At 41.6% G+C, this 26,673-nt stretch overlaps 1 protein-coding gene across 1 annotated transcript; it reads right to left on the bottom strand.

Moving 5' to 3' along the window:
- Positions 1 to 1,711: 1,711 nt before the first annotated feature.
- Positions 1,712 to 25,953, bottom strand: oprl1 (opiate receptor-like 1). Its single transcript, XM_037239646.1, has 6 exons — positions 25,763 to 25,953; positions 20,962 to 21,224; positions 11,897 to 11,984; positions 10,704 to 10,886; positions 10,282 to 10,372; positions 1,712 to 5,860 (listed from the first exon to the last, which is right to left on the bottom strand). Exons 2-6 carry the CDS (start codon positions 21,168 to 21,170, stop codon positions 5,316 to 5,318), a joined length of 1,116 nt encoding a protein of 371 aa, XP_037095541.1. The 5' UTR covers positions 21,171 to 21,224; positions 25,763 to 25,953; the 3' UTR covers positions 1,712 to 5,315.
- Between the last annotated feature and the right edge of the window lie 720 nt (positions 25,954 to 26,673).

The following is a 26,673-nucleotide window of genomic DNA, read 5'->3' as shown; positions in this document are numbered from 1 at the left end:
CACTAATTACTGTTTTGACAAAAGCCCAGGTTGTAAAGAGACTAGATGGTTGCTCCCGTTTTGCAATCATAATAGCTTCCGCTCTCCTGGGAAGACAATCTCCAAGATATCGGCAAATGTCTGTGGTGGGAATGTTTGCTCTTCAGTGTTCTACGTTCAACCTGAAAGAGCATCTATAATCTCAAATACAAGGAGTGGAATTTTACGACTGACTAGGCAATTTGACTTAACAGAAAACTTTCCTAGCTCCAAATTTATGCATTTTTGCACAAGTAAAGCCTAAAGCTTGTGCGAGATGACTCAAATGATTCCTTTTACCTGATTGTAGCAATTTTAAGTGCTACAACTCTCCACAGTTTCCCCAATAATTCATCCCAAAGGTGTTTGTCCCTCCGCACCTCATGCATCCAAGCATGCATTTTTGAAACGTGTAACTTGTTTGTGCAAATATGAATTTAACGGTATAGAAGCGCAATCCATTGAAACAATTCAAAAACATGGGTAATCAATAATTCATGTCATTAAGCTGAAAATGATATGCTCCTCTTTTTATACAGGTTCTCTTTCTGATTTATAAAACTCGTAGTGTCTCTTATTTATCGGATTTGGCAGATGCCAAGTCCACTGGTGCTGTCCTCTTAGCAGAAGTTAGAACCAAAACCCAGCAGCGGAGGCAGATTTCTAATTCTTCGGCCCACGCTTGTGAAATGGCCTGCACGAATGACTCAGGGCCAGAAGAGAACGTTGATATTCTCAGCCCAAGACTTTCTTAGTTTAGAATTTGGCTGATTTGATCGTTTGATGACTTTTGCTCTCACCTATTTATTTTTATCTTTGTATTATATTTTATATCCTTTTCATTGCAATGATCTCCCTGGGGAGCTGAGTTTAGCTCTGCCTGTAGAGATGATGGAGGAGGTCCAGACTCAGCAGATGGGGGACTCTTCCGTCTCCCTGGGTTGGGATTGCCCTGTGGTAGAGTCCCCGGAGGCTGGACTTGGCCCCTAGTGGTGACGCCCCCTCCCCAAAGTCCGCTCTCTGGTCACTTGTGCCTTGTTTTTAGGCATGTTTTTTTTTTTTTTTAAATGGGGGTCTTAGTTTCAGTCACGTTGCATAAGATGCTATACCAATAAATAAAGTTGATTGAAAAAGAGCTTTGTTTGAATAGCTACTAACACCCCAAGTGATGAATTCCGTGTTTTGCATTCTAAAACGACACTGTGGTATTTGATAGGATTTAATAAGCTGCCACAGGATACAATTATGTTGTGACCTCACAAAAGTCCATTGTGTTGACTTTCAGAGCTGTAACATTTTTAGATCCTCACTTTCTTTCACAACTGACACCAGGAGCCCTCTGAAAAGGTGGGAGGGTTATTTTATTATATTTTCTTAAAGGAAAGTCGCTGTTAATTATCCTTTGAAAATGTTCTATTATGTTTTACCCACAGGTGATTTTATTCATCATTCACATTTAAAGACATAACTCATATTCGAATTTTCATTTCCTCTTTTAGAAATGTCCTCAGAGAAACATAAAAGTGAAAGCAATGGCTCATTATGAAAGAACTTTGGAAAGATCTGTCTGTCTGCCCATCTTTTATATAGGCTACTGTATTGAACACTTCACCTGATTCTTTTTTCGTTTAATTTCCTGAAAAATATTGAGTTCGGAGATGTGCGCATTCCAGCGTAGAGAAACACTCTCTCATAGATTCGCGTTCTTCAACATAAATCTCTTTATTAACGTCATGTGCAAAAAATATATACAGTATACAGTTTAAGCTTCAGCAAATAAATTCTCCATGTTTTTGATCAAGAATCAGCTAGCCTTGAGTAGCCACCTTTCTGTGCCTGGAGTTCATGTGACACAAACAGCTTTGACACATGCGGTTTCACGCAGGGATAGCGTTAAAAGCTTGAGCCCTAAAAACCCTTTTACTGTCATTTCTCCAATCCGATGAGATTTAAACATATACCACGTCTCCTGCACAGCAAAAACACAGCAGAAGCAACACAACATTTTCAGAGCAATTGTCAAATAGCAACATCAACATTATATGTTTTTCATCTTACATTTGGATTTTCAACAGTTATTGGCTCAACATTCACGTGGTCTGCAAAATGTAAACGGATGAGAGGAATCAGGTGCACTTAAATGCCCAATCCTGCTCGGAGAGGCATATATATACTATACATATATATATATTTCATTTTTTTTTTCTTCTACACACTGAGAACACAGAGAAACAAGAAATCAGAGGTAAATGATGGTCAGAGCCGAGTTAATACTTTTACACAGCTGGTACGAAATATCTACAAGGATTGAACAGGCAGTTAAATGCGCACTCACTCTGCACTGACAAGGCAGTGTGTGCACCCTCTTGGTATCATTGTTCTCTTTAACCTTTTTTGCACAACAACGACAACAACAACAAAAAGAACATTATGCTACAGAACAGTGACCTTCAAGGATGAAGAACACTTTGAAAAAGTGCCGATTTGAGTTAAAATGCCACACCGCTATTGTCAGATTATATTTTTGTGTTATGCGATCACCTTCAAGTTTCTAATCAGGCGTATGGCTGTGGATGGTTTAATACTCATTTTCATCCAGTGGTAGAACTGCATTGTTGCCATGGTTACCTGGAGTTTCATGCAAAAGAATGAGTCAGCCAAAACACACCAACTTTAACTCAGTGATGTTTCTGTCCATCTTTGTTATTTTTTTTATAAAAATATCTTTTCAATTTTTTTTTTTAATGAAAGCTTAACACACTATTGTGTCCACTGAGTCCTGACTGTTGCCATGGCGACACCGATGGATGCTGCTCATCCCTGCAACCGCGTGGGATTCCTCCATGGGCCAGTGTGATACACTCAGAAAAAGACTCCTCCCAACAGTATGTTCTATAAGATCTGTGTTTGAACTCATTAAACATTTAAGTTCGACTTCAGAACATGACTTTTTTTTCTCCACTATCCTATTGATTTTTTAGTCTACAGAATAATTTAAACTAACAGCATTAAAACAACATTTTCAGTATTCCAATACTTAAGGCAAGTGTATGCTCCTCTCCAAAATCAATGCAATAAATAAATAAATAAATGCACCAAACACGACAAGAGGAACAACAGGCGACACAAGTACAGATGAAAGGAGATGTTAACCTTGAGACAGACTTGTGCAAGTTTAAACCTAAACCAGAAATTATTTAAAATCATTTTTCTTAAATCAATACGATGTTTACCAAGGGTTTAGTCATCTGGGGATTGGGAATAATTAATTGTTAGACTGCATCCCATTGTGTCTGTCTCAAGCTAATGTCTGTCTGTCTCCTGGGCTGGTTTTAAACTACAAGTGACACAATTTCCATGGTTTGCTCCCAAATTCAGATGTATCACATTTATGATATGCTCGATTCAAAATTAGATGTACGTATAGATTTGACACATATCAGCTATGTGCCAATCAATACGAGTGCAGCGTAAACTGACAGTTCTGAGGACACTTTCACCTTTGTGTGTCCAAACAACACAAATAGAAATAAAATAACAACTGCTGTAAATTTGAACATTGGGCATCTGAGCACGTCAGTAATTCCATGTGCTCTATAAACATGAAAAAAGATTGAATGTGTCACTTGAAACATACGGACAAATAGATTTGAAATCGGATGGCATTCAATTGAAATTGGTTGAGGTGTTTCCAGCCTTAGAGACGTGACAGTGATTCAATACAACAAGTACTTGGGAACATTTTCTTCCATCACATCTGTCAATCAATCAACCACATATGTGAGCCCTGTAGGCTATCAGGTGGCTAAAAGCTATTAGCATGATTAAAAAGGTGATTATACATGAATACTGAAAACACATCTGCGGAAGGTGCAGCTCACCTCTCGCACTAAAGCCCTAATCAGTATGAAAAGAAAGGAGGGTCGATATATAAATCTACTAAAAATGTGCAGCATCACAATGACACCTTGTGGTTTCTGTTTCAGGGTTAATGTCAGCTTTAAGACACTGAGAAAAGTGACAGTGAGCCCCTTAGTCCCCTTGGAGTGGGATCGGAGCATGGCGATCCCCTTCTCTGGTTGCTCTTCAACCAGACCCCAACCCTCAAAAGTGACCCTTGACCTGTCGAACCGCAACACGGCACCTCCATTCACAAAGCACCTGCGAGGATGCTGATCTTGTATCATTCATGCCTCTTGTGACAAAAAAGCCAAATTGTGAGTTCAGTTACAAGCGCCATGCTTGTACAGGCTTATGCTGCATTGCAGAAACAAGGATTCCAAAATTAAATATGAACAAAAGGCAACAACAGAGAGCACAAAACTGAGTAACATGTTTTTTTTTTTTTAATATCTATATACTTTACCAAATGACCGCATGCAGAAAGAATATAGCAACATATCTTAACACCAAATACCGTGCTGGACAGGTTGCTATTAATAACAATATCAAGTAGAAGCAATTAAAACAAACAACGAGGTTACATAGCTTTTTACATTACATTTCAATCAATTCCCCCACTTTGGTTTTCTATCAGCGTTTCATTGCACTTTTCCTAGAGGGAGATTTGAAACCTTGGAATTCCCAGTTTTCTGGAATGCAGCATAGGAGTTGCTTCAACGTCTAAGCAAAATCACATTCATACGAACCAGCACAGGTCTTGAGAAATCAAATCTTATGACATGCACGCATATATTCACAACCACCAATTGAAAATCTCTGTTTAAGGCTTGATCACATGAATCTAGTGGACCCATTTGTGATTAAGGAAAGGGAATTTATACATCCCGATGGCCTGATACAATGACCTCAAAAGATACAATAAACCATCATGTTCATCCTTCCTTTCACAAGCCCAAAGCAATTCTGTCAATATACAATCTTCTTAAAAGCACCAAATTAGTGGTTTGAACGTCTTCTCCTTACAGGTCCAGTCTTTGTCTGGATGACGAGACGCGCAATCAGTGGGTCTTGTTGGCAAGGGAATTGGTTTTAAAAATAAACCTCATCTAGGGTTTATCAGCCAGACAGTCAATTCCATTCTCGTTTTTACCACCCCGTCCCGTTTTCCAGTCGTACAGACTGGCAAACTGGAGTTCTCAGATTCTTTTTCCTTCCGTACCATCATCCTCGTCAGACTCCCCCCCACCCCAGGCCAGTCGTATAGTTGGGGGGCGGGGGGGCTCGCGCCGCTAGAGAGCTGTGATCTGAGTCAGTTCTGTGTTGGAGTTCCCCGTCCCTGGCATCTCTCCCCTCTGCGGGGGATCCACCCCCACCAGGGGCAACTCCACGCCTAGTCACGCGGGATTGGGAGTCCCACCGCCGGGTCCCCCGCCGTCGGCCTTGCAGCTGTAAGCGGCCGCCACCTCCCGGGCGATGCTCCTCATGCGGCCCGATTGCTGGGTGTCGAGACGGAACGGAGAAGGTTGGCAGAACTCACGGAAGCAGCGCTTGAAGTTCTCATCCAGGAAGGCGTAGAGAACGGGGTTGAGGCTACTGTTGACGTAGCCCAGAGCAATGCAGAAGTGCATCAGGACCAAGGTGGACAAGCTGCTCAGGTTGAAGCCCAACGACTGGGCCAGGACCATGATCTGGATGGGAGTCCAGCACACCACAAACACGGCCACCACCACCAGAACCATCCTGGTGATGCGTCGCAGGTTGCGGTCCTTCTCCTTCGAGCCCGACAGGATACGGACGCTGCGAAGGCGCTTGACCATCAGGCTGTAGCAAACACTGATAATGGCCACGGGGATGAGGAAGGAGAAGAGGAACACGCAAGTGCCAAAGACGGGATCCCAGTGACTTCGCGGCTCAGGGAGGACGACGATGCATTCGACGCCTAGATTCACGAAAGATGAAAACAGATGTGAGGGAGGGGGATCATAAATTCATAGGACTCGCTCAAAATCAGCCAAAGACAGACACAAAACTGGAACCTTTTGGAGACTTTTGAGCAGCCTTTTTAGAGTTGAAACATGCCACGTGTGTGCTTTGATGCAATTGATTGTGCAACAAATATTGTCTCATAAACACAATCAAAACCTTCTTTGTCATGCAGAAAATGTGGGTGTTATTTGCATACATTGTGAGCACATGAAACATGCAAATAACCCAAAGTGATTAGGAAGCCATGCTAATATTAAAAGGCAGAGCAAAAGAAAGGGATGTGAATATATGCATGTGTAATGGCACTTGACGAGACAAAAAGATGACGTGTGCGTCGAGGGAGCGTGACAGAAGACGTGACGCCCGCTTTATTGCTTTTAATTAGAGGCTGCAGTCTGAGACTAATGTGTCTGAGACGACAGACTGATAAGGAGAAATAGAAGAGTGACACGCAGACACAGCAGACCTTAACCGAGGCATTTGTCACCTGTGAAATCGATAACGGCGTAACTAACTATCTACCATCTCAAATCTCCAAAGCTAAAAGGAGGTCAGCCGAATCAAGACTGCATCTGGATCAAAGCGGAATGCAAATGTGACAGTTATGTATATGTATATAGGATAACAGATTGACTTTTTTCACATTCAAGCCTTTGTGGTTGGCGCTGTGTAAACGCACTTTGGCATTGAGCGGCGCTTCCTTCCACTACGTGCCGCATCTCATTATCTTTAGCACATTTGACAGAATTTGGAGCTGTCGATGAACTGACTTCAATAATGTGCAACTGCAAGCATGTGCTCAAGCTGATAACAAGAAATACATTTTTAAAAATGGATTAGTGTACCGTATTTCCCGGACTATAAGGCGCACCGGACTATAAGGCGCACCTTCAATGAATGGCCCATTTTAAAACTTTGTTCTTATATATGGCGCACTGGACTATAAGGTGCACCATTAATGCATCATGTCAGATTTTTAATCCAATTCAAATCATTCTCCATTTTATCTTTTTTATTTCAACTTCAAATGCAACAAATGACTTTATAATCACAAAATAATGATCGATAGTCTTTTTAATTCATGATTCATAGTCTCAGCAGGCCACTTATGATTAATTTCATGACACAAGGCTTTGGAACAGTTTAAATTGAGGAATTTGGTCCATATATAAGGCGCACCGGACTATAAGGCGCACTGTCGGCTTTTGAGAAAATTTTAGGTTTTTAGGTGTGCCTTATAGTCCGGAAAATACGGTACTACTTATTTTGATCAAGAATCCAGTAGAATTGGGAATATATTCTGAATCTATGTTTTTTTTTTCCGCTGAAACTGATTTTTTAAAACACATTCCCTGCACATAATGAATAAGTGCAGTGTAGTTTTCTCATTTTAATCATTTAGTTTTTAATCATCAGCTACACCCGCTTTTAATGCAGGATGCTTAATACCAGCAGAAGAAAAGGTCATTCACTCGATAGCTTTTAGTGGCGATCATTCTTTGTGAATGTCTCACCTTCTCAAATGTTAATTGTCCACTTCCACGCCATCTCTTGCACCAATGGTGGTGTTACATTGCCATAGTTGCAAGGGTGCATTTTGGCCTGAGAGTCAACGCCCAAGCTTCTCTTTTGTGGGCACAAATTGTGACGATAGAATGAAGCGACAGCGGGAAAAGGGAGATAAAGATAAAATGAATCGAGGCAGAAATGTAATGTGGAAGGAGAACACGTAGGACATAAAAGATGATGTGGTCAAAAGAATATAATTCCTAGAGTCCACTAATAACAACACTCAAGATTGCTCCAGGCTGAAACTGGATCGATGCAGAACCACAAATTCTCTGGTCAACATTCATTCCACTGAGTCTCAAGAAGGCACTTAAACGTTTTAGCTGCATTTAGAAGCGCAGCAATTAATCAATAGAAAATGTACCAATTAATTAATTATTGACTATTTTGACTCAAATATTCTAATTATGATTAACTAATAATAATTAATTAATTATTAATAAAAAATAAGCATCAAGGGACCATGTAAATCAGTAAATATTCACAGATTGCTTTTTAAAGTTAGATGAGCTATAGTTGCCATGGGAACAGCCACTGTATGGCGAAGCTACAGGATTCTGACTGTGATTATTACTCGCTTGACTTGCTGCATGTCAAATTTGCATTTTGCATTTATAGACAACAACAAAATGCGGTTTACTGATTCTAATCTAGAAGCTACAAAAGTTTCATTTAGCACACGTGCACAAAATCACAGACTCAATGAATTGATCTGAAAGCAGCTTTTCGTACCTTTTCTCACACCATTCTCCTGAATACACACACCCATTCAATGGTTCAGTCTGTATGGGCGCACTCACTATGTTCAAAAGAAAATTGTTCAACTCCAATCCTTCTCCCGTTAGTTCTGGTGTCCCCCAGGGCTCTGTCTTGAGCCCCTCCTTTTTATCATCTCCAGTGTTTCTAGCATTGAGTGTGTTAAGCAAGACTGGTGTATGTGTGCATTTTATTTCACGAAACCGTGATTGTGGAACAATGCCTTCCCGGCTTGTCATGTTGTTTGCCTGCTAAGTTGTGAAAGTAGTGATTTAGTACAGCTTAACCCAGTAAAAACTAATTCTAAAAGATAGTAAAACAAAAGTCAAGCATGTGGATTAATATTATCTGATTTATTAAAAAAGACAATATAGCTCGGCAGGTGGCGCAACCACAAATTACGGGCAGCCAGCCACTTTGTCAGCGGGCCTGCTGGCAAAACAGGACCTCCTCTGGGTAAATGGGGCTTCATGCAGAGCAGCATAGCATTATCAACAACACCACGCACACGCACGCACGCACGCACGCACGCACGCACGCACACACAATCTATCTTGAATCCACATTAAAGCCTTTTAAAACACACTTAAATGCATCACTGAAGACACCAAGGGTGGCCATGTGGTTGGAAAAATAGTTTGTGGCTGTTTGACCACAGGTTAAATTCCCCTAACTGAAAAAGGCCTCCTGGGCTCAGCTGGAAAAACTAACTTGCGTGTGCGCGTGTGTGTGTGTGTGTGTATGTGTGTGTGAGGGGGGCGGGGGGTATCAATTAGCGCCTCCCCCAATTTAGTTCAGTATTAAGTCATGTAGCAATTTATAGAGAATGTAAAAAAGCTTTGTTCGCAGCATAGAAAGGTTACTAATAATCTCCAGGAAGTGATGAAAGCAAAACAAATATTTGCAGAAATCAAGTACAAAGTTCACAATGATGTTCTCTTAAGAGTCTCGCTGTGGCGGTGGAAAAGGAGAAGCAGCGGCAGTAAAGTTTAACTGGAGTGGAGTGATTGTGCGTTGCGCTAATAGACATCTCATTAAACGAAATGGAGTTCAGCGGCGCATCAAGGGAGGGACGGAAGTAGGGGTGCGGCTCTAAAACCGTTGCGGCTGACATGATTGAACTGTACAACTCCTTTTAGAGGCAATCAAAGAACAGATAAACTGACTCAGATTAAAGTGTCACATGTGGAAACGTATTACACGTGTGTTTATGTGGCAAATGATGACTCACCAATGGCGCTCATCCGAGTCTTTTCATCATTATACTTGATTATTTTTTTTTTACTACTGTCTTCTTAGGCTGCATTTGCATTGCCTATGTCTGATTTTTGTTTTATTCATATATTCATTCTCTATTGCGTCATCAGTGATAATGTGAAAATTTAAATGGGGGAAATTTTATTCCACTTCCACCAGCATTGTATTATTGAACTAAGAATGAAAGGCACTTTCTAATGTGAGTTCTAATTCAGTTCTGCGTGGAACAATAAATGGACACGTCACGTGCATCTAACTCCACTTTTATCCCAAAAATCTCCTATCAAATAAATGTCACTTGTAATTAACATCTGTTACTCATTGCACTCACAGGAAGTAAATAAATGCCATCCAATGATTAACTGCACAGTCAAAATTGAGCTCTGTACATAAGACAAATCGTGCCAGATGTTGTTTAAATGCCACAATGCGAGAATTCATAACATCCACAGTGACGAGACGTTTTGCTGGCAAATAACTTGATTGTTCATAAATCGTATGTGTCGAGCCCATTAGTGAGATGCGATGCCATAAAAAGCTGTAAAAAGCGAGAGCAAGCACATTTGGAAACAAGTTCACGCATACTGCAGCCCCTCAGGGTCCTGCTGAAAGATAGCTTCGAGCCATTTTGTTCCCACGAATTTTCGTCGCTAATGGATAATGAAATATAAATGCTGTGTGGCAGTGTTTCGCTACAGTTTTGCATATTAATCCGAGATGAATACATCCCAGCTCACATGTGTGGTGCACATGGAACAGATACCGTGTAAATACAATGAGCTAGTTACTCACTATTATGTTCTTGCTCCTCCTCAACGTTGCCCATTACCATGGCCGGAACTCCAAAGGCTGACGCCAACACCCACACACAGATATTCACCACCTGACCAAAAATGGCACGTAATTAGTTTGCAAAGGAGCTACACAGAGGGCTCAATTATAATTGCCTCATAAGTCAATGGAAAACGCCTACGCTAGATTGTCTGAATGGGAGTGATGGTGTTGTGCTCCGAGAGAGAGCGCTGACAGCAAAAGGAAGTCATACTCAGATAAAAAAAAAACACAACAACAACACGTTGAGGCTTGATTCTTTGATGCCGGATCGAAGTATCGTACTGGATTATTCTTTTCATGCATAGCCAAACTGGGACACAACGGGGGAAAAAGAGCAAGGTGCTTCATTACAATTTTGTTACGCCAAGCACACATTTTACCTTGGCCTTGTGAGGTGTCCTCATGTCCAGAGCTTTGACGGGGTGGCAGACCGCCACGTACCTGTCCATGCTCATCACTGTCAGCGTGAAGGTGCTGGTGAACATGTTGTAATAGTCGATGGATACGACCGCCTTGCACAAGGCGTTGCCAAACGGCCAGAAGCCCAGAAACACGTCGGTACCCTGGAAACATTCCCAAATTAAAACCATGAGGATGTGGAGGTCCCGTCTACACTCAAGCGCTTCCATGGAGAGTTCATGATTCAGTCGAGTAGAGCGTAAAAGCGCTTCACCTTTCTCTTGCACTGTTTTTGATCCTTACGCTGATTAGACTTCATTTGCATATTAATTAAATATGTAAACAATTATTTGGCCTTGATGACCCGAGGCAAAAAAAATCACTGATTGTCGTTGTTAGCAAGATTGCACACATAACTTGGCAGATGAATGTATAAATATATATATATTAGATTATTATAGTATTGTAATAATATTCCAATCAATCGTGTGAATGCTAAAAGACATTAACGTTTCATGGCAGTTGACCAAGTAGGAACATTTTACGCTGGAACAACGAAATATGAGCAGTCTATTCTGGTCGACAAGTTCAAAGTTCTCAGCCTCAGTTTGAGATAAAAGTTTAATTCATTTTGTGACCATGCACGTAACTCAAAATACGTGTATTGCAAATCATCTTGCCCATTAAAATGAATGGAAATGCCATTAATCCGTTGTAGCCTAGCCCCGAAATCAATACAAATTCTAGGTAATGTGTTTTTACAAAGCTTTGACTCAATTATATTGTACTTTAAAAAACAAAAAATAAAGACTGTAAAGAAATTACTGCATTTTTTTTTGCTCCAACTCAATGGACATTGAGCTGCTCTTGGCCACCTGGGGGCAGTATAATGGACACAAATGGGTAGATATGAAGAGAAGATCAGTCCTCAATAAGCAACAATATTATTTGTAATTGTATGCACTGTATAAATAAAATATATGCCCATGAGCAGCAGTGTATTCTTTGTCTACATGTGTGGTTTCACCAAATGTGTTGAAATATTCATTGATTTGAGCATAAAATCGCCGCTAAATAAATGACAGAAATTGTTTTTTGTTGTTGTCGTTGCAAGTCAGGGAGTGACATGAAACAGCCTGAAGCATTAAATTGTTGATTTTGATCATTCGCTTACCTGGAATGGTAAAGTGGCAAGGAATAAAGAGTCAGCCAGAGCCAGATTGAAGATGTAGATGTTGGTAGCCGTCTTCATCTTCGTGTACCTATGGACATAACACACGCAGACATAAATTGCTTTAGTCATCTCCATGACAAATAGAAGGATGATGTTGACGCGGGATTAAAACTCGCAAAGGTGCGCTGTCTGCGTTTTATGGTGGGGAAATGGGGGCACTTTAATCAGACCTTGGAATTCATTTCAAGCATCACTCTGAACCAGTAGGTCCTGGTATCACTGGACCGACTTGGCCCTTTTCAAGTGGTATTAACATGAGTGATGGAAGAAGCATTCCAACAATAACTACTGGAGGGGTTTTGTTCATAGCTCCAAAACCCCAAAACATAACCGCCAAGTAATATCCAAAGAAAGTTGTTTGAAGTAGGCCAATCTCATTCAAATCGTTTTGTCCATCAAGGGCAAATTTATGACTTATTAAATTGAATAGTTCTTTGATTGATTGCGTAATCATACTGAGTAATGAATCAACCACCAAACAAATTAGATTGGGACTCAACTCCCTATTTGCACTTGGCTTCAAAGCCAAATTTGTACTCAAAGTGGAGAGGGTCAGTCAGGACATGAGAGCACTGTGGCTCTCAGAACTTACCACGAAGAACAATAAAGAAAAATCATTGGTACAATCCATCATTGCCTGTGGGTTTTTGGCCATAAAAAATGCACTTTCAAGCCAATAATTAGGGACAAGATCTTAAAAGTAGTTTTGCAGCTGCTGTGCTTGTAAATTCACTGCACCATCCCTCGTCCAATTGGGATCGAAACTTTCCTCAACCACAAGTTCCTCATTTGCACCTTTCCGAGTCAATCTTCTCGCCTAATCTCGCGTTTCCTCTTCCCTCCATTAAAGTTGGAAGGAGGAACCAGGATGAAGGGAATCTGTAATCTGATGACTCTTTCATCCGGCGTGCTGTTCACTTTCAAATATTCATCATCACTTTGAATTATTCACACGCCGCAGTCAGCGCTGTGTTGGCTTGTCACTGCATGAACAGGAAATATACAGTCAGAGGCTCTGTTAACTTTTTTGGGCTTTCATTTTAAACACAGCACTGCATTAGCGGAATTAAATTGTTTTCTTCTAATCTAACAATTGCAAACGGAGATTCTTTAGCACCGATTATTTGGTCACACTATATAAAGGTGACTTTGTTATTGTTCTCCTACTATATTCTAATAATAACACTTCATTTGTGGTTGAATTGACTGTTTTCACCCGTTGAAATATATAAAGCACTTTGTTACAGCTCCTGCGCTACATGAAAAAAAACTGCACTGTATTGTATGAAAAGAAAACGTAATAAACTGAGTTTGCCGTTTCAGGAGAAGCAAAACACAGGAGACAATTACCAAGGACATCTTAACAAATGGCCAAATGGTTTTGCTACAGCTCGTATCTCACTGAGCTACAAGTGTTTGTTGTAAGTGATGTTATTTTATCAGCGTTCCTAAACAGTTGCAAACATTTTTACGTGTCAGAAAAAAACCAAATTGGACAAAAGAAAAACCGTTGAGGACAATAGTCTGCACTGTTGGCAAATGTCTGGTGAGCGTCTTTGTGACTGTTTGCGACCTTGAACGAATTCTGACGGAAAACCAGCATTCAAGCCGTGCGCAAACCTTAAAATGAACAATTAAGACAACTAAGGGCTGTCATACAACTTAAATGATTTATTGATTCTTCTGAATTACCGAAACCAAGGAAGGTGTCATCTACGTATTACCGTCAGATTTTCCCAATCCCATGTGACCAATAGCAGCTTCAGCTGTGTTTAATAGTAAGTGCCTGAAAAGCTTTTGCTTCTTCTTAATCCTTTCCAATAAACCATTTCCTTTCTTATTACGGATTACCTCCGCACTCTTTTCACACAGCTCGTAAAGACCTTAAGACCTTTCATACGGTGTCCTCTTGATGACAGCCACAAACCCAATTCAGTGAGCGCTCGCTTGTGCGCAGTTATCACAACCCCCCTTGATGACACCAAATCAACACTCTCCTTCAAGAGTCTCAGTAAACCATTCTCATGATCAGATGGATTTTTTTTTTGTGACGTACACACACAAGCACACAGTACCAAATTGTGAAACTTTAAATTAACTACAAAAACATTATGTGTTAAAAAATTGTCAGTATTGAGTCACACAAATATTGAGGCATCTGGTTCGACCATAAACTTACATTTACAACTCGTATCTTTCAAATGGTTTTGGGTTACAGTGACATTATTTATGGACATGTAGTTTTATTCACTACTGGCGTGGCGATAGCTACTCCACACTTGACCGAATTTTATATCAAAGGTGGGATGGGTGCCTATTAGATATGCACCGGCTCATTTTCATTTACAGTCTGGAAAGGCAACACGCTAACCTACATCAACACGTCATTCAACTGGTCACATAATTAACAACATCGGTTTAATGCTCAAAGACTGATCTTAGTCAAATTACTTTCAATGTTTCTACACACAAACACACACGCGCACACACACACACACACACGCACACACACACACAGACACACACACACACACACACACACACACACACACACACACACACACACACACACACACACACACACACACACACACACACACACACACACACACACACACACACACAAAGTGTTAAGGTGCAAGAGTGCTCCTCCAGTCCCCATCTCCAAGTGTCCTTGAACGTGACACTGAGCCCCTAATCTCTGATGAGATGGCGGGTACCTCGCATGGCTGCCTATGTGCACACATAGAAAGACGAAGCGCTTTCCTCCCCAACTGCATCAGTGCACAAACATAATTCCGAATTGTGAATAATGTAATTTCTGGACTATAGAGCGCACCTGCATATAAGCCGCGCCAGCAGTTTTTTTTCTATATATACTATAAATCACGGGTGTTTCAAATGAAATGTCCTCATTTAACAAAACAACTCATTTTAAAATATCCTAAAAATCATGAAAATCCATAGATACGTAAGTCGCAGAGCCCAAAGCTTGTGCAGAAAGTAGCAGTCCGGTAATTACGGTAGATGACAAAGATTGGTTGGCTATTGTTGACTGGGAGAAAGACAACAAGGCACGTATACATAAAAAAAAATAAAATAAAATAAAAAAAAGCTTGTGCAAAAGGTTGCGGCTTATAGTCTGGAAAATACGGTAGATGACATAGATTGGTTGGCTATCATTGACTGGGAGAAAGACAACTAGGCACATGTATACATAAAAATAAATAAATGAATAATAATTTGACCGACTTTTTAGCACTGCTCAAATCTCCACCAAATGGAAAAGAGTGATGAAAGTGAAGTGGCCTCGACGGCTGTCTTGGGGCTAACATGTCACACACACTGCGATCATTTAACAGCTTTCTTCTCCCTGGGAGGCAAGAGCCAAGATGTTTGTCACCCACCAGCAGCCCATTTCTTTGTCGAGCTGCACAAGAATTGGAGCAGCCCCATGGGGAGCATCCATGGGAGTTTGTTGGATCATCAAGAGAGAGAAAGGAGCCGATGTGACTGAACATGTGACCTTTGTGTCACGGGATAGTGGCAATTAAAGCACAACATCACACCTTACCTCTCCTCATCCTCCGGCGGTAAAATAAATTTCTCTCTCGGCTCACCTCCAACGCGGTTCTTGTTCAGCGCACATTTTTTACACATTCAGCCGAGGGAAACCTGACTTGAAGGTGTGTGTGCTGTTTGTCACATGGCTTAGAACATCCGTTATTAAATATTGGCTATTGGGTGCCATTTTGCATCTGTGAACGACCGAGTATAGTATTTTTAGGACTTGTTCTGCTACAACAAACTCACCGAAGAATGTGAAACTACAGGACCTTAAATTATATCTCTTGTCCTCTTCATTAGGATTGCCATTGGAATTTCTGAAAGGAACTGGTCATATTTATCAAACACTCCTGAAACATAATCGGCTACAGCAGGAGCTCATCTGTCAACACTTGCATGATCAAACGCCCCAAAGTGTTCCTTCACTTTACAGGCACCTTCAATTTTTGACCCTCAGCGGAAAATGACCAATTATCTTATGTAATTCAAAAATGGGGGCGCCCCCGTGGTGCAGCTTCTTGAGCTGACGGGATTAAGTCCCTTTACAATGACTTTGAATTCGATTTTAGTGCCAGGTCAATGAACTACAACTAATTGAGAGAGAGAGAGGTAAATGACAACTATTGCATCTATCTTGAAAAGTACTCAGCAGTGTGCGGTTACTGAGATGGTCGACATCAAAAGCTGCCGAATGATTAGCAAGGCACTGATACCATCACTCTTCTTGACCAACGTTCACTAACTGGACAATAAAATGGACTTATTCCGCCTGAGGTTGGGACACAGTTCCAGCGAGATTTGTTCCGTGCTTTGTTTGACCGAAACAATATGTCTGACTCATCCATTGAAATCGAGGGAATACAGCTGTTTTGTGGCAGCTCTGATGCCCGTTTAGGGAAGAAATGCAGTGCTAGTTTGTAGCGAGAAAGGTTGATGGACTTAAATGGAGCCATTGCTCGGAGGAAATTGAGCATTAGACCGTTAAATGCCGGCCACACTACTTGCCTTGCAGATTCACTGCTTTTTACCCCAGCAGTGTTCACAAGTTCCAGAGCTCATGCTCACGCTAAAATTAAGAGAAGGGCAAAGGGAGCGTCACGACACCATTAGTTCCCTACGATCCATGCAGAGATGAGAGCACTGTTGAAGGCTAGGGATGCTGCCTTCAGGGTACAAGAAGCAAGAACGGAGCTCAAACTCTTATGCTCAAAGAATCCAGATGCCCTAAATAAATCCTTCCTCGGCCTTGAGGACGCTCCCCAGCAGACGAAAAGAACCCAAGCGATTCCTGGATTTCCTGACCAAAGACATGTCGGGATCCACTCGACCATCTCCTCCTCCATCACCATCAGCATATATGACGCTCTTGATTGGGGCAGTCTGGTGTTTCAGTTTGGAAGGAAAGACCAGCATCATCGCCAAAAACATTCTGTCTTACTCCTGTCCTTTCACCACCTGAGTCTCTCATTAGGGGAACTAGCTAAAAAAAACAACCCAGAGAAGGCTTGGCTGCACACATCGCCTTATGTAGTATGTATTTCCAAATGCCCAATCAACCTCAGCATCTGCTACCAGTGAGAATAAATGGTGTGCCCCACCTGCAACAATCCCATCTTTTTGGGGGTTGTGGCAAATTTAGATATGTCCAACTTACCCTGCCAGTTTCCCCCAATGTTGCGAGTTCACATATAAATAGGAGAACAATTTGGAATTTTTATGGCAACTACTGTACAGATGCTAACTGATGATTTTTGTAAGAGTTAAATGTGGGTTTGCAAACTAAAATGGAAGTTAAATTGCTTTTTGTTGGTAATATGATAAAGCTCAAAGAAAAAATTGCCCTTACAGTGGAAAGATGATCATGCTGCTCATCAGTGTCATTTATTTCCAAGCTTCACAAAGTTTTGTACCTTTATGATGTTCAGGGTCAAACTTGACGACATTATATCTCGGCATCGATTTAGCAAATTGCTTGTCCTCATTAGGTAAGCTTGAACCTATACAAGTTGACTTTGATTAAGAGTTGGGGTAAACCCTTGGCAGTGTTGTCATGAGATCGCATTCAAGTAAATAAAAACAGAGTTGAATGGAACATCGATACGTTTCTTATTTTTCTCAATGCGCAAGTGTCTTGCCATTCACATACACGATGTAAACATCAGCTTGAGAGAGAATGACGGAGGAAAAAAAAAGACGTTCATGCCTCATTGATCAAGGCCACCATTTCTATGCCAGAAGAACCATTTGACAAGAAGATCTAATTTGTCGCACCTTGTTTTCTGAACCAGGCTTTTTTTTCCATGATCATTACAAAACATGCAAATGAGCTACGCTTGGCTGATAAGTTTCCTAATGCAAGTGAATGTCGCTTTGTGCCGTGAGTCGACAGCGATCATTAGCAGCTACGAGAAGATGAGGAGGGCCTCAAGGATGAAAGACTAAAATCAGATAATAAGGGAGGAAAAAATAAACAAAAGGAAAGGTTCCGCTGCACCAATCAAGTTCGGCCGGCTTTCCTTTGTTCTTAGTGCACCAAAGACCGCCTGAAAACTGAATGCAGCAAGTAAAATTATTCCAGCCCAATTAAAATTAAGTTTGTTGCAGCAAGAAAACATTGCTCAGACCAAGCACTGTATAATGTCATCGTTTTAATGTCTTTTTTGCAGTTTGGAGAGGATTGTCAGAGTGAGGCTGAGGTCTGATGTATCTGTCGGCGTTTCTCCTTCTTTTTCACAGGTGGCGTCTGTGAGCAGGGTGGCTGAGGACCTAGCGGTGTTTCCAATTGAAGCTCAATAAGGTGGAGCTTTTAAGGAGCTTCCATCTCCCGCATCTACCCTGCTTACCTTCCGGCAGAAACCATTCCTCCCTGGCGGTACTTCACTCTCTCCACCTTTTGAAGGACCAGTTCTGTTGCTCCTGTCCCGGATCTTCAGTTCTACTAATTCATCATCTTTCAATAAACACTTAAAATTCGCTTCTGACTTCTGAGTGTGTTCTGCATGTGGGCCAAATCAAACGCCAAAACCATGACAGTCTCTTGTGGAAACTCTATGCTTGGGTTGTCATGGAAACATGGAGGAGTCCTTGAAGGGTGCTCAGAGAGGCTTCAACTTGAGCTTCGGCCTTGGGCCAGCTCACTGCCCGCTGCTTGCTTCGCTTTGATTATGTTCTTCTCTGAGATGCAATTTCTTTTAGGAAGAGTGCAAGAGAAAACGGATGCTTGTCGGAGTGCCTGTTCGTAGCCCTTGTTGTTGTTCAAAATGTTTTTTACACTGCCTGACAGCTGAGCGCAATCATACGGCTTGCAGTGGACACAAGAAACGAGAACCATCTTGGTTATTAGGTTTCACTTTATCTCACTTCCTGATGAAATGCACTCAAATTCAGCGCTGATTTGAACACCCACTGCCTGCGTTGCATTTCCAGTCCGACAGACCTGTTCGCAAGACTTTCATCGGAGTCATCAAAAACATATTAGCTAAAACAATAATTTGATAGGTTATAAACTTCACCAGCCGGGGATTTGGGATGCTGCTCGATTGCTAATTTCTTCAAAAATAAATATTCCCATTGGAAATGTGATACAATCAGAAATAGGACACATAAAATAGAATAGAAACAATCTGTTCTAAGGTCAAACTCGCACTCTTATAAAACCTTTGTTAACTGCAACTACTAATGACTGTAACTTTACAGTTAATCCGTTTTCTGGGTTTGACAAGCTGAGGCCGAAGGCACTGTGATGTCATTTTCAGTTGACAGCAAGTGGCAAAATGGCCACACCCGAGGAAACGATGAAAACGGGTGGATTTTGCTGCTTTATGCATATTCCACAGATACGATATTGATCAGAATGGTATGTTTAGAATAATGGAGACGCATGCAACATATTATTGCAAATACATTTTTTGACTTGCCCTTTAGCTGTCACTCCAGAAAATGAGAATGTACTGTACCCGATGTTATAATTCAATTTGAGCTGGCATCATGGAAACAGAAAGATAAAGTAACTAGGAATGAGTCACTTAGAGCTCAACGATCACAAAATGTGCTGACTCTCTGAGTCTAATTATGAACCTTTTTGCAGTTTACCGTTGACAAACTATTTGTGTACTCGTTTTAATCTGGACTATTCAATTATGGACTTTATCACAGGATTTATCGACACTTTCTGCAACACCACAAGATGGGGCCAAAGCACCCTACTCCACTTTGCAGAGGAACATCTGCAGGAGGGTCAAGTTTAAGGTGCTCTAGTGACGACCTAAGATCATTGATAAAGAACATTTGAGCAATCCATATTTATGCGACTGACAGGACTCATGGATTTATATGTTGGCTGACTGGATATTGTAATGCATGACCCTACTCACAATGGCAACAAAATGATTGATACGAGATGCGACTTGAGAGGACGAGGAAGGATGAAACCGTAGACCGATCGGATGACTACAGGAAACCTTTCAGGAATTCTTCATTATGGTGTGTGTGATTGCGTCCCATACAAAATGTGGATTTCTTGGATTCATCAAGCGATGACATCATCTTTGTTGGCATTCCAAGGCCTCTTTGAGTCCTTCTATGAAAATGAATCAGCCTTTCACTTTTTTTCCTGCCTCCCACTGTTACCGCCTCCCCTCCATCACGGCCGAGTCATCGTGACACGCCTCTGAGTGTCTTTGGTCGACATTACGTAAATCTCATGCTGCTAAAACAAAACGAGAGACAATCTGAGGTCATGAGTAAGAACAGTGTTTAAATTGGGGTTAAAGGTCAGATTATATTTGGCCTCTGTGACATCCCCCATCTGCCAACACAGCTTTCTTTACAGACCCAGTCTAATTAGAAGGCTAGTAGTCGACAGATGACACTACAAAATAAAAACAGTCTATTTGAAAGTGCTATTTTTAAACTTATCACTAGACAGTTTCTTCACAGTTTCCTATGTCACTGTTGTCATGACAACACATTACTTTGGGCTTCATTTACTACGGTACCACATAGCAGGTTCGAAATTGCATGTCGGCTCACTCGAACAGATGGCACAGGTGTAAAAGTGCTAACCGCTGTATTTAAACGCCACGATTTGTTTGATTAAACGAGTCACGGGTGCCAATGTGCACAACATTGTGTTTACAACGTGGGACAGCACACCCGGAAAACTGTCTGCTCTGCTTCCCGATGTGTATGATGAATTGAGACGTTGAATTATGGTGTTGAAGTGTGTCCTCCGCAAGGAAAATGTTACAGCTTTTTTTTTTTCTATTCGTCTTTTTTCTGACTCTGGCTTGTGTTGGCTTGCTCGCCTCAGTCACCTTCAATATCGCCACACTGATCTCACCGTTTCAGAACGTGTTTAATTTATACTGTCACTGCACAGCAGATGCTTCTCTGTTTTACAATTTTGGACGCTCTGTTCAACAGAGAGTTACTCTTACCTTATAATGACGTACATGACCAGGAAGTTCCCCACCAGGCCGATGACACAAACGATCATGTAGACCACCACGATGGTGACCCTCACTCCCGTCGGCAGCAGGGCGTCGGTCTCATTGTAGGCGCTGCTGAAGTTGTTCTGGAAGAACGAGTCGTTGTACAGCTGCAGGTGACTCAACTCGGCCAGAAGGAGCTCGTCGGGGAAGTCCATGTCCGGGCGAGTTCCAAGGGGGCTAGGATATGCCGGGTAATTATGCAATCTGACCTGAGAAGGACACAAAGAACATTTTGAGTCTCTCTCTGTTGCTACAAATAAAACGTACTGGCCTATCCGATGAAAACATTTCTTATTGATCTCTGACACTGACTCTGTTGAGTAAAAAGTAAAAAAAAAAAAAAAACAGGAAGTGAAAGGATATTCCACAAACCTTCAGCTATTTAGCTATCTTGAACAACGACATAAGATCTAGAAATAGCTGTGACCTCTAAGCCAAGAACTTGTTGAATATTACCTCATTAATATTAGACAGTCGGATGTGAAGAAACATTAAATGCTAAGATGCAGCGCTTGCTTTCTTGCATCAGCTGCTGCAACAACACCTCAAATTGTCACCACGAAAGCGACTCCTGCGCTCTGCCTCTCGTCAGTCATGAATATTCATTGAAACAGTAACTCTGAGGCTGCAGCATCCCCGCTGTTACTGCCAGCCTCAATACATGTAAGCTATATATGCGCTAGATTGCCTCCACCCTTCTTTCCCGCATCCCGCCATACTGATACGCAATTCACATTCAGGCACCGCAGGGTGGAAAAAACAGGGCGCATTAGTGCAACGCAACATGTTCATTTTATGATGACAGGTGCTCATTACAGATCTTGTGTTAGAAAAAGCGTCCCATTTTAAACTAATTGATGTACGCTGTTGAAGGGAAATCAGCAAGATAGTAAGCATGTGTGTTACGTTGCCGATTGCTGGCCTGACAAGACTGTTTTCGTGTTGTCAACAAAGTTGTCTTCTTTGTGCGACTGCATATGAAATACTTTTTTTAGGGACACTACAAATCAGATTAACTCATCTCTCTTTCTGTATCATTTGTTTTTGTATTCTGGAGTCATCGATGAACAAAAACACAAAGGGCAGAATAATAGACTTAATAATAGACTGAAATGGGAGTCCCTCATCGCATTAAAAACCTCGAATGTGGTTAATTGATTCCTAATTTGGAAGATGGAAGTTTAGTGAAATGTCCACCCTAATGTATGTAATTATAGAATCCATGCCAACCTCTACAGTAGACCCTGTGCCTTAATTGCAAATGTACTTGCTAAAATATACATCCTTCACCTCTTAAAGAGTTGATTGGGACTGGATCTGTCTGACAAGCCGATAAAAATGCCAAGGTTTCCTTCTTTACTGAGAGCTTTTACTCCGGCCTGCAGTGCACATGTGCCTCACAGTCCAGACATCTCAGGAGTGAATGTCGGCTCAGCGCCCCTAATGCGGAGTTTGCATGTCTCACAAAAATAACTACACCCCTCATATTTTTGTAAATATTTCATTACCGTATATTTCTGTCTGTCTGGTCTCAGCCACTCCGATGCAACTCAGTCCCAGGGTGTTAGCAATATGTACAGCAGCGATTATTTTTTTCCCATCCTGAAGTTTCTTTGCCGTATTGAACTTCCAATGACTGATATGAGAGAATGAGAGCGCTAACACAAAATGCAACACTGCTCCCGTTTCACACCTGAGCTCTATGACAAGAAAAGAGTCACATAACGAAAGAAAAAATAGGTAATTGGGCCCAATTTGGACATTTTCGCATGTGCACTGCTGCCAGCGATCTTGACATTAATTGGTGTGTTTTGCGATAAGATGAGGGGGCAGGAATTATGCTGTAATACAAGTTGTACAATGACTACTTCAACCATTTAGCAAAGTGTCTTTTTTTTTTTTTTAAAGTGACGTCTATAACCGCTTTTGTGACTTACTGTACCTGCCCTGCAATTAGCTAGTGGCCCAGTCCAGGGTTTACTCATCCATGAAACCTAATGAAGATGAAAAAATGTCAGGTTGTCCTGTCAGGTTAATTAGTTAAATTATAAAAGGTGACAGGAGTGGAAATCAAGAAGTTTCTGCCCTCTTGTGAACTCAAAGCTAAGCTCTTGTTTGGAAATGTTCCACCACTCTGTGGGTGTTGCAGGACTTCCAAAACGCTGCCTGGCTGGCGAGGACAGTGTAAACCAAGTTGTGCAGCGGCGTGGAAGCATTTCAAGCAGCCTCGATCATGTTCCAACGCCTCACAGTTTTACGAGTAATAGCCGTATGAGTGCTTCGCTCGTCTTTCTCATGTTTACTTTACTTATATACGGCGTTGTCACAAATTTCAAACAGTCGAGTGATTCTATTATTTGGAATTCAATCAACAATAGGGGTTTGCACATTGGCCTCTTACTTGAGAGGTTCCAGCTTCAAATCTTGGCTCTGCACCTCCTAAATTGACTTTCTCAACTTGTACGCTTTAAAAGATTACTCATTAACATTAACAACTTATTGTACGGGCTCCTTCATTGAGGAAACATCAGCCATTGTCAAGCTGCTTTTGAGCGTGTCACTAAGAGAAATAAACAGGAGCTTCACAAAACACAACTTAAATTGGGGTGCAACAAAATGATGATCGTTTTGGTTTGTATGGTTTATGTGTTCCCTTTAGTGACCACCCAGAGTGAGAATATTCACAAACAAGACCACCCAGTTTGTTTTCACTGCATGTCAAGAAGAATCACCGACAATTCGTTTTCATCACTGTAAGTCGAATTCACGCTGGACTCACTGGAAATTTACCACGCACAATTACAGGGAGGAGAAATTTCATCCAGCACGCTAAACAAAAACCAAAAAAATTCATCAAAAGCAGTTGACCTTCCCTGAATGAACATGTGGCCATGAAGGACAGGCTGCATCTGACTGATAAATACAGCACATGCTCAGTACGTCAATAAATCTGTCTGAGTGTGTTTTGTTTTCCAGGTTCAATCTCTGCGAGTGTGTGTATGTGCGCGTGCGTGTGTGTCTGCGCTTTGATGAATATGCATTCATTTCACAGTCCAAAGTGTGTGTCCATGTAAGGCTTCCTTCTCTTCGATGACAACATGAAGCAAAACAAAGCCAATCTCTTGGTCTCAATCAGGTGCACTTGTTGCATTATTAACATTACAAAGAGCCACTCCGGTTTTATGAAGAAATGCAAAGTGTATTCCTGACTGTTGTGCAAACAGGTTGCGCTGACATAAACACATTCAGTGAAAATGGAAGCTGTGGAGTAGTTTTGTCTTCCAGACTCATCCAAATAGTTTTGGTTACATAAGTAGTTCTTATGCTGCATTCAAGGAAAGTGGGAAGTTGGACTTTTCCAACTGCCAATTAAGAAACGTACACGAGAACGAATTGAGAATTGAGAGGCCCAGAGTTGCAAAGTCGGAGAAAAAAAAAGGACCCTGAGTTCACTGACAGACTACAACGTGATGTCACTCGACAATGGCGACCGCGTGGAGATACACTCTGTGATTGTCTACAAGATTAAAGAGTTCTTTATTTATATAAATTTAGGACATTATGAAGAAGTTCTACTTGAGGTCAAAATGTATTGTGATAAACAAGAACAAGAAACAAGCTATGGGAATCAGCCATCTTTGTTGTTTACATTTGTCTCAAACACTTTAAGGTCGCATCTGAGAAAATCCGAGTGGGCTAAATCTGACTTCCCACCTTCTTGAATGCATCATTACTAACCCGGAGTGATGACACTGATGACAAAGAACATGCACACACACATTCACACAAATGTGCCCACTCGCAGCGTCTATTTCTACCTCAGAGTAGCTAGCTTGCTGTAGCTCACAATAAACAGTTACTAATACTAGCTCAGAAAAAGGTGAGGTTCCAGTTCCAGATAGTGTCTACTTGACAGTTTTGGGTTTAGATTCAATTTCGTGTGCATGTACTGGCCTGTAATGAAAGTACCAATTTTTTGTTTCTTTTTCTTCACACAATGCTTAACATTCACAAGCCAAGGTAAATTTATTTGCTGGTTCAACGATCCATTGAAAGTTAAGCGCCAGAATAATACTTTTGGCCTGTTTGTTGATGTTGGTCAGCACATCACTAAAGCAACAAGTTTGAAGTGAAGGATCTCTTGGAAAACAACCAAACAGTAATAAAACACATAATTGACATTTTTAGTCTCAATGTTGTAAGATCAACTTCACGCATGACCTCCCCAGAATGCAAACATAATGCCATTAAACCAAATAAAAGCCTGTGAGTATTTTCTTTCACATTTTTTCCATCTGGTTATTTTTGCATGCTTGTGAGCTCACCACGCCAGAAACGTCTTTGGATTTTCCGCCATGCAGATGAAGAGCAAACTGTCAGCATCAACAACTGGAGTCAATAAATCACAGCAAAAGACCCACAATGCATCACGCACTCGAGTGGAAGAAGTCACTTCGGCCAACGACAGACAGACAGACACAGACCGACAGACAGGTGTATCCAATTGAAGGCAACATATTGCAGCCCTCTCCCTGTCGCGTGCAACCTGTCACTTACGCACCGCGTTACAAACCGCAGCCGCATTTTTGCACACTGAACGCACCATCTGCGCGGCGTGTTGACACAACCGATTGCAGATGTCTTCAAAACCTCGCCGCAATGACCCGCTCACTCTGTCGCAGCGGGCTAAGTCTGCATTTGGTGAAGCCCAGTCCGGTCTAGATCCCGTTCTTGGTCACGGTCCTACCTTTTCTTTCTGCAGCTACGCCGCAAGTTGTTGTCGCTTGACTGCAGCGTCCTGCTGCCTTCCTCTCGCTCCCGTTTCACTCCGCAGCCTCCTGCACCGGGGAACAGAAGAAGAAGATGAAGAACAAGAAGTGGAAGGACTAAGGTGGTCCAAAAGCAGTCGGGTCCGGTGCGGTTGGAGGGGAGGGGGTGGGAGGGAGGGAGGAGGGACCAAAGGCTTTACCTCTCCGCGCGGAGCATTCCGCATCAGCCGGGTGGCAAACGGGCTTGGGGAGGAGGTCGGTGGAGAGGGGTGTGTGGGGTCGGGGCGGTGTGTGTGTGTGTGTTGGGGGGGGGGGGGGGGGGGGGGGTATAAAGATGCTTCCTCCTCCCCCCCCGACACTGACAGATCAACATCTCCACTTCATGCTCTCCAACACTTAGGAAAAAGGACATGCTTAAAACGTGTAATTAAAAAGCTATTTAGTTACATCTAAATGGACTAGTTTGTGTCAAATTATAGTCATGATTTTGTTCAAATCTTGATTTTAATTCGTTCCCATCCCAACAAGACCACAGACTGTTGTTTTTTTAATTTCTTCTTTTTCCATCTTCAAATTGTCTCCTTTTTAATTTCCTAGATTGCTTTCTTCCCTTCTTCCTTGCCTCGTTGTTCTTTTCTTCCATTCCATCCTCATTACTTTCTTTCTTGCACTCCAAGCCAGGATTCAAACCCAGAACCTAGGACTACTGTATGCTTTCCATTATCCATTTGTCTAATCCCATTTGCCTAATTTAGCTTGACTTATCTTATTGTCATTATTTTCCTTCCTTTCTTCATTTTTTTTCTCTGTCCTTCCTTGCTTCCTTTTTTCCCTCTATATTTCCTTCCAAACTATTCACTCATTTGGAATAAATAAATACAGAAACATT

This window comes from Syngnathus acus, chromosome 2 (assembly GCF_901709675.1).
Source record: "Syngnathus acus chromosome 2, fSynAcu1.2, whole genome shotgun sequence".
In the NCBI taxonomy this organism is placed as follows: Eukaryota; Metazoa; Chordata; class Actinopteri; order Syngnathiformes; family Syngnathidae; genus Syngnathus; species Syngnathus acus.
Note: the sequence above shows the minus strand (reverse complement) of the source record. Positions and strands in the feature narration are given on the sequence as shown.

Coding starts and splice junctions, on each gene's coding strand:
- oprl1 (XM_037239646.1), bottom strand. CDS start 21,170: ATGGACTTCCCCGACGAGCTCCTTCTGGCCGAGTTGAGTCACCTGCAG. Junction 11,985..20,961: donor GTCATGTACGTCATTATAAG/GTAAGAGTAACT, acceptor TTATGTCCATAG/GTACACGAAGATGAAGACGG. Junction 10,887..11,896: donor TTGCCACTTTACCATTCCAG/GTAAGCGAATGA, acceptor GAATGTTTCCAG/GGTACCGACGTGTTTCTGGG.